An 8,675-nucleotide genomic window follows, 5' to 3' on the forward strand; every position below is an offset into this window, starting at 1 on the left:
TTGGATCCAATTTATGGCCATTTTGGATCAGCCATTTTTGGCCCATTTTTGGTCCGATTTTTGGTCCGATTTTGGCCATTTTGGGTCCAATTTCCGCCATCTTGGATCGGCCATTTTGGGTCCAATTTCGGCCATCTTGGATCAGCCACTTTGGATCCAATGTCCGCCATTTTGGCTCTGATTTCGGCCATCTTGGATCAGATTTTAGGTCAAAATTTGGGAATTTTTGGGGCAAATTTGATGCTTTTCGGGTGGGATTTTTTCTCCAATGTGGGCGTGGCCTAACTATGCAAATCCCCCGCAGACCCCGCCCGCTCCCCCAGCATTTTCCCCATTGTTTTCCTGTGAGGGTTTCGGCCATCTTGGATGAAATTTCAGCCATTTTGGGTCCAATTTTTGGCCCTATTGGATCGGTTTTGGATTGGCCATTTTTGGCCCATTTTTGGGCCATTTTTGGTCCGATTTTGGCCATTTTGGGTCCAATTTCCGCCATCTTGGATCGGCCATTTTGGGTCCAATTTCGGCCATTTTGGATCGGCCGATTTTTATCCAATTTTTGGTCATTTTGGCTCAAATTTCAGCCATTTTGGGTCCAGTTTTGGATTGGTCACTTTGGATCCAATTTCGGCCATCTTGGACCCATTTTCAGCCATTTTGGGGCCAATTTCGGCCATCTTGGATCAGATTTTAGGTCAAAATTTGGGAATTTTTGGGGCAAATTTGATGCTTTTCGGGTGGGATTTTTTCTCCAATGTGGGCGTGGCCTAACTATGCAAATCCCCCGCAGACCCCGCCCGCTCCCCCAGCATTTTCCCCATTGTTTTCCTGTGAGGGTTTCGGCCATCTTGGATGAAATTTCAGCCATTTTGGGTCCAATTTTTGGCCCTATTGGATCGGCCATTTTGGCTCCATTTCGGCCATTTTGGATCCAATCTCGGCCATCTTAGAACGGCCATCTTGGATCCAACATTCAGCCATTTTGGATCCAGTTTTGGCCATCTTGGATCGGCCATTTTGGATCTAATTTCAGCCATTTTGGACCCGTTTTCAGCCATTTTGGGTCCAATTTCGGCCATCTTGGATCAGCCCCCTCGTATCAAACGTCCGCCATTTTGGCTCTGATTTCGGCCATCTTGGATCAAATTTTACAGCAAAATTTGGGGTTTTTTGGGGCAAATTTGATGCTTTTCGGGTAGGATTTTTTTCTCCAGCGTGGGCGTGGCCTAACTATGCAAATCCCCCCGATTTCGCAGACCCCGCCCGCTCCCCCAGCGTTTTCCCGCTGCTCTCCTGCGACGGCGACTGCGAGGGCCAGGTGAGCTTCGGCTGCCTGGCCGACGGCTTCTTCCCGCAGCCCGCCCAGATCACCTGGGTGGGCGTGGCCTCGGACGCCGCCCGGAACTTTCCGGAAGTCCAGACGGGCGGCGGCCGCTACGGGCGGAGCTCCCAGGTGACCACGAGCGCGGACGCGGCCAAGGAGGGGGACTTCCGGTGCCAGGTGGAGCATTATGGGAAGAAGGTGGAGCTGGAGATCCCGGATGGTGAGGACACACCTGGGGACACACCTGGGGGGACCCGTTTTCAGCCATTTTGGGGCCAATTTCGGCCATCTTGGATCGGCCATTTTGGATCCAATGTCCGCCATTTTGGCTCTGATTTCGGCCATCTTGGATCAGGTTTTTCGGCCATCTTGGATCAAGTTTTACAGCAAAATTTGGGATTTTTTGGGGCAAATTTGATGCTTTTCGGGTAGGATTTTTTTCTCCAGCGTGGGCGTGGCCTAACTATGCAAATCCCCCCGATTTCGCAGACCCCGCCCGCTCCCCCAGCGTTTTCCCGCTGCTCTCCTGCGACGGCGACTGCGAGGGCCAGGTGAGCTTCGGAATTTTACAGCAAAATTTGGGGTTTTTTGGGGCAAATTTGATGCTTTTTGGGTAGGATTTTTTCCCCCCAGCGTGGGCGTGGCCTAACTATGCAAATCCCCCCGATTTCGCAGACCCCGCCCGCTCCCCCAGCGTTTTCCCGCTGCTCTCCTGCGACGGCGACTGCGAGGGCCAGGTGAGCTTCAGGATTTTTTTCTCCAGCGTGGGCGTGGCCTAACTATGCAAATCCCCCCGATTTCGCAGACCCCGCCCGCTCCCCCAGCGTTTTCCCGCTGCTCTCCTGCGACTGCGAGGGCCAGGTGAGCTTCGGCTGCCTGGCCGACGGCTTCTTCCCGCAGCCCGCCCAGATCACCTGGGTGGGCGTGGCCTCGGACGCCGCCCGGAACTTTCCGGAAGTCCAGACGGGCGGCGGCCGCTACGGGCGGAGCTCCCAGGTGACCACGAGCGCGGACGCGGCCAAGGAGGGGGACTTCCGGTGCCAGGTGGAGCATTATGGGAAGAAGGTGGAGCTGGAGATCCCGGATGGTGAGGACACACCTGGGGACACACCTGGGGGGAGTTTTGGGACACCTGGGTGGAGTTTTGGGCCCGTTCAGGACAAATTTCCACCATTTTGGATCCAATTTTGGCCATTTTGTGTCAAATTTCGGCCATTTTGGATTTAATTTTACCTATTTTGGATGCAATTTTGCCATTTTGGATCCAATTTCGGCCATTTTAGATTTAATTTCAGCCATTTTGGATCCAATTTTGACCATTTTGGGTTAAATTTCGGCCATTTTGGATTTAATTTTGGCCATTTTGGATTTAATTTCGGCCATTTTGGATCCAATTTTGGCCATTTTGGGTCAAATTTCGGCGCAATTTTGCCATTTTGGATCCAATTTCGGCCATTTTAGATTTAATTTCAGCCATTTTGGATCCAATTTTGACCATTTTGGGTTAAATTTCGGCCATTTTGGATTTAATTTTACCTATTTTGGATCCAATTTCCGCCATTTTGGATCCAATTTTGGCCATTTTGGATTTAATTTCGGTCATTTTGAGGTCCAATTTTGGCCATTTTGGATCCAATTTTGGCCATTTTGGATCCAATTTTGACCATTTTGGGTTAAATTTCGGCCATTTTGGATTTAATTTAAGCCATTTTGGATCCAGTTTTGGCCATTTGTGGTCAAATTTCAGCCATGTTGGATTTAATTTTGACCATTTTGGATTTAATTTCCACCATTTTGATCCAATTTCGGCCATCTTGGATAGGCCATTTTCAGCCATTTTGAATCCACAGTTTTGGATCCAATTTTGGCCATTTTGGGTCAAATATCAGCAATTTTTGATCGATTTTTGGCCATTTTGTGTCAAATTTTGGCCATTTTGGATTTAATTTCAGCCATTTTGAATCAAATTTCAGCCATCTTGGATCCATTTTCATCCATTTTACATCCATTTTTGGTTGATTTTCGGCCATTTTGGATCCAATTTTGGCCATTTTGGGTCAAATTTCGGCATTTTGGATTTAATTTCGGCCATTTTGGATTTAATTTTGGCCATTTTGGATTTAATTTCCACCATTTTGGATCCAATTTCAACCATCTTGGATTGGTCATTTTGGATTTAATCTCAGCCATTTTTGGATCCAATTTTGGCCATTTTGATCCAATTTCAGCCATCTTGGATCAGCCATTTTGGATCCAATTTCAGCTACTTTGGGTTGGCCATTTTGGATCATTTTTTGGCTGTCTTGGATCCAATTTCAGCCATTTTGGATCCATTGTCAGCCATCTTGGCTCCATTTTCAGCCTTTTTGGATTGGCCACTTTGGATCAATTTTCGGCCATCTTGAATGAGATTTTCAGCCATCTTGCCTTGATTTCTGCCGGAATTTTTTTCGTTTTTCTGCTGGGATTTTTGGGTCATCTGGATGGGATTTTTTGGGTCCACTTTGGTGAATTTTTGGGTCACCTGGATGGGATTTTTGGGTCCACCTGGGTGAATTTTTGGGTCACCTGGACGGGATTTTTGGGCTTACCTGGCTGGGATTTTTTGGGTCTACTTTGGTGAATTTCTGGGAATACCTGGATGGGATTTTTGGGTCCACCTGGGTGAATTTTTGGGGTCACCTGGATGGGATTTTTTGGGCTCACCTGGGTGAATTTTTGGGATCACCTGGATGGGATTTTTTGGGTCCACTTTGGTGAATTTTTGGGTCACCTGGATGGAATTTTTGGGACACCTGGATGGGATTTTTGGGTCCACCTGGGTGAATTTTTGGGAACACCTGGATGGGATTTTTGGGTCAACCTGGGTGAATTTTTGGGGTCACCTGGACGGGATTTTTGGGCTCACCTGGCTGGGATTTTTTGGGTCCACTTTGGTGAATTTTTGGGTCACCTGGCTGGGATTTTTTGGGCTCACCTGGGTGAATTTTTGGGTCACATAAATGGGATTTTTGGGTCCACCTGGGTGAATTTTTGGGTCACCTGAACGGGATTTTTGTGCTCACTTGTCCCCACCAGACTCCATATGCCCCACCAACCGCACCCCGAACTTCTCCGTGTCCCTCCTGAGCGACCCCAACCAATCCCACCCCGAGGACCCCGAGGTCCACCTGCTCTGCCAGGTGCGTGGGCGTGGCGCCGGCGACGCCCATCTCACCTGGTTGGTCAACGGTGACGTCGCCCAGATTGGGGAGGAGCCCTCCAGCTGCGAAGAGGGCGGGGCCGGCCAGGTGACGCTGAGCGGCCGCGCCAACGTCAGCCGGGAATTGTGGGAGTTGGGCGCCACCTTCACCTGCCAGGTTAGCCACGCCCACCTGGACACGCCCCTGCAGGCCAACATCAGCACCTTCTGTAAATGTGAGTGGGAACTGGGGGGGGTTTTGGGGGATTTTGGGCGGTTTTAATGAAAAATTAGGATTTTTTTTTTTGAAATATTGATGGGATTTGGGTGAAATTTCACTAAATTTTCAGGTTTGTTTTAAAATGAAAATGAAGGGAATTTGTAGAAATTTTGATATTTTTAAAAAATATCAATTTTTTTAAAATTAGACGGAATTTTAATTTTAAAAACAACGCCCAGGAATTTTTTATTTACTAAAATCGCTGGGTTTTCACCCAATTTTTTTTTTTCCATATCCCATTTTATTTTCTCCAACATAAAATCCTCCTCCAACCTCAATTCTCTTCAAAAAATCCTCATGAAATCCCAATTTTTACCCCAAAATTTCCATTTTTTTAGTTAAGAAATCCCTTTTTTTTACCAAAATTCCCTTTTTTTCACCCAAATTTTTTCCCAGTCCCAAATTTCATCTCCAACCTCAATCTCCTCTAAAAAACCCTCAGAAAATCCCATTTTTTTTCCAAAAATCCCTAAAAAAATCACAATTTTTTGCTTAAAAATCCCATTTTTTTACCAAAATTCCCGTTTTTTCACCCAATCTTTTCCACATCCCAAATTTCATCTCCAACCTCAATCTCCTCTACAAAACCCTCTGAAAATCCCAATTTTGTCACAAAATACCCTCAAAAATCCCTAAAAAATCCAATTTTTCGCTTAAAAATCCCATTTTTTTACCAAATTTCCCGTTTTTTAACCCAATTTTTTTCCACATCCCAATTTTATCTCCAACCTCAATTTCCTCTAAAAATCCCTTAAAAATTCCCAATTTTTTCACAAAAAATCCCTAAAAAATCCCATTTTTTAGCTAAAAATCACATTTTTTTACCAAAATTCCCATTTTTTCACCCAATTTTTTCCACATCCCAAATTTCAACTCCAACCTCTGTCTCCTCTAAAAAACCCTTCAAAAATCTCCTTTTTTTAAAAAAATCCCCCAAAAATCCCTAAAAAATCCAATTTTTTGCTTAAAAATCTCAATTTTTTACTAAAATTCACATTTTTTCACCCAAATTTTTTCCCAGTCCCAATTTTATCTCCAACCTCAATTTCCTCTAAAAATCCCTTAAAAATTCCCAATTTTTTCACAAAAATTCCCATATTTTAGCTAAAAAATCCCATTTTTTTACCAAAATCTCCGTTTTTTCACCCAAAATTTTTGGATTTTTTCGCCAGCTCCCGTCCCCACGCCCTCGGTGTCGGTGCTGCCGCCCTCCCTGCAGGACCTCTACCTGTCCACCAGCCCCAACCTCACCTGCGTGGCCACCAACCTGAAATCGCCGCGGGCCAAATTCACCTGGAGCCGCTCCCCGCCCGGGGGCGGGGCCTCGGCGGGCGTGGCCACTTCCGGCCCCGCCCTCCGCCTGCCCAACGGCTTCTACGAGCTCCGGAACTTTCTGGGGGTCTGCGCCGAGGACTGGAACTCCGGCGACACCTTCACCTGCGCCGTGGCCGTGGAGGAGCTGGGGCCCGAGCCGCTGACGGCCAGCGCCAGGAAGGACACAGGTGGGTTTTGGGGTGAAAAACGGGGATTTTGGGGGTTTGGGGTGAAAAAAGGGGATTTTGGCATTTTTTTGGGATTTTTTTGGGATTTTTTCAGGGAAAATTTGGGGGGTTTTAGGTGATTTATCCTGGTTTTAAGATTTTTTTTGGGGGGGTTTTAGGTGATTTTTTCTGATTTTTAAGATTTTTTTTTGAGGTTTTTAGGTGATTTTTTTCTGGATTTTTACATGATTTTTGTCTGATTTTTAAGATGATTTTTTTCGGGTTTTTAGGTGATTTTTTTCCCCTGGTTTTTAGGTGATTTTTTTCTGGGCTTTAGGTAGTTAATTATGGTTTTGAAGGTGATTTTTTTCTGATTTTTAGGTGATTTTTTCTGGTTTTTAAGAGATTTTTTTTCTGATTTTAAACATGATTTTTTCTGGTTTTTAGATGATTTTTTTTCTGGTTTTAGGTGATTTTTTTCTGCTTTTTTTCGTGATTATTTTCAAGGTTTTCAAGGTGATTTTTTCTGATTTTTAGGTGATTTTTTCCTGATTTTTAAGATTATTTTTTCTGATTTTTAGGCTATTTTTCCCAGGTTTTTAAGATTTTTTTTCTGGTTTTTAGGTGATTTTTTTCTGGTTTTAAGGTGATTTTTTTCTGGTTTTGGGTCAGAATTTGGCATTTTAAGGACGTTAGTCCTGGTTTTAACGTTTGGGGTCAGATCAGGTTCAGCATCAAAAGGTCAGTTGAATTTTGGGGTGAAAAACGGCGATTTTGGGACTTTCGGGGATTTTAAAAATTTCTTAGGGAATTTTTGGGTGAAAATTTTGGGGTTTTAGGTGATTTTTTTTCTGGTTTTGGGGCCAGAGTTCCCAGTTTGGGGATGGTCCAGGTCACCTGGGTCTTACTGGGAGGTCACTGGTTTATACTGGGAGGTTACTGGTCCATACTGGTATTTTCTGATTTTTAGGTGATTTTTTCTGGATTTTAGGGGATTTTTTCCCCAGGTTTTAAGGTGATTTTTTTCTGATTTTTATGTGATTTTTTCCTGCATTTTATGTGATTTTTTTCTGGTTTTTAAGATGATTTTTTTCTGATTTTTCAGTGATTTTTTTTTTCCAGGTTTTTAAGGTGATTTTTTCTGATTTTTAAGTGATTTTTTTTCTGATTTTTAGGAGTCTAATTCTGATTTTTAGGTGATTTTTTTTGGTTTTAAGGTGATTTTTTCTGATTTTTAAGTGATTTTTTTTCTGATTTTTAGGAGTCTAATTCTGATTTTTAGGTGATTTTTTTTGGTTTTAAGGTGATTTTTTCTGATTTTTAAGATTATTTTTTCGGGTTTTTAGGTGATTTTTTCCTGGTATTTAGGTGATTTTTTGGGGGGGTTTAGGTGACTTTTTCTGGTTTTTAGGTGATTTTTTCTGGGTTTTTAGGTGATTTTTTTTTAGGTGATTTTTTCCTGATTTTTAGGTGATTTTTTCCAGATTTTAATGTGATTTTTTTGGGGGTTTTAGGGGATTTTTTCCAGATTTTTAAGATTATTTTTTCTGATTTTTAGGTGATTTTTTTCTGCATTTTAGGTGATTTTTTCCCCAGGTTTTTAAAATTATTTTTTCTGATTTTTAGGTGATTTTTTTCTGGGTTTTTAAGATGATTTTTTCTGTTTTTTCTGTGATTTTTTCTGGTTTTAGGTGTTTTTTTTCCCCTGTTTTTAGGTGATTTTTTCTGGTTTAAAGGTGTTTTTTTTTCTGGTTTTGGGGGGAATTTGAGGGATTTTGGGTCAAGATTTGGGGATTTAAGGAGGTTAATTCCGGTTTTTAGGAAGTTAGGCCTGGTTTTAGGGTGATTTTTCCCGGTTTTGGGATTCCCAGTTCAGGACTGGAATTCCCAGTTTAGGACTGGGTCGGTGCCACCTGGGTCCTACTGGGACATCACTGGGAAGTTACTGGTCTATACTGGGAGGTTACTGGGAGGTTACTGGTCCATACTGGTCCATACTGGTCTATACTGGGAGGTTACTGGGAGGTTCCTGGTCCATACTGGTCCATACTGGTCTATACTGGTCTATACTGGGAGGTTACTGGTCTGCAGTGGTTGGTTACTGGTCTATACTGGGAGGTTACTGGGAGGTTCCTGATCTATACTGGGAGGTCACTGGCCCATACTGGTCCATACTGGTTCATACTGGTCTATACTGGTCGGTCACTGGTCTATACTGGGAGGATCTCAAAGACCCAACTGGTCCTTACTGGAAGGGCCAATTGGTCAAACTGGGAATGGTTCTTCAAACTGGGAGGTCAAACTGGGAATGGCTCCTCAAACTGGGAAACCAAACTGGGAATGGTGAACCCAACTGGGAACCCAAACTGGGAATGGTTCCGCAAACTGGGAACCCAACTGGGAATGGTTCTT

General features: G+C 43.8%; 1 gene segment (V, D, J or C); it reads left to right on the forward strand.

Annotated features, from left to right (window-relative positions):
- Window positions 1-849: 849 nt before the first annotated feature.
- Window positions 850-6,310, forward strand: LOC120510516 (the record flags this gene model as incomplete). The annotated part of the segment is given in 7 exon segments: window positions 850-1,093; window positions 1,254-1,541; window positions 1,811-1,872; window positions 1,939-2,058; window positions 2,183-2,408; window positions 4,400-4,738; window positions 5,955-6,310. Coding segments are annotated over 7 exon segments (1,635 nt in total), but the record flags the coding sequence as incomplete, so codon positions are not given.
- Between the last annotated feature and the right edge of the window lie 2,365 nt (window positions 6,311-8,675).

This window comes from Passer montanus, unplaced genomic scaffold (assembly GCF_014805655.1).
Source record: "Passer montanus isolate IOZ18808 unplaced genomic scaffold, ASM1480565v1 scaffold583, whole genome shotgun sequence".
NCBI lineage: Eukaryota > Metazoa > Chordata > Aves > Passeriformes > Passeridae > Passer > Passer montanus.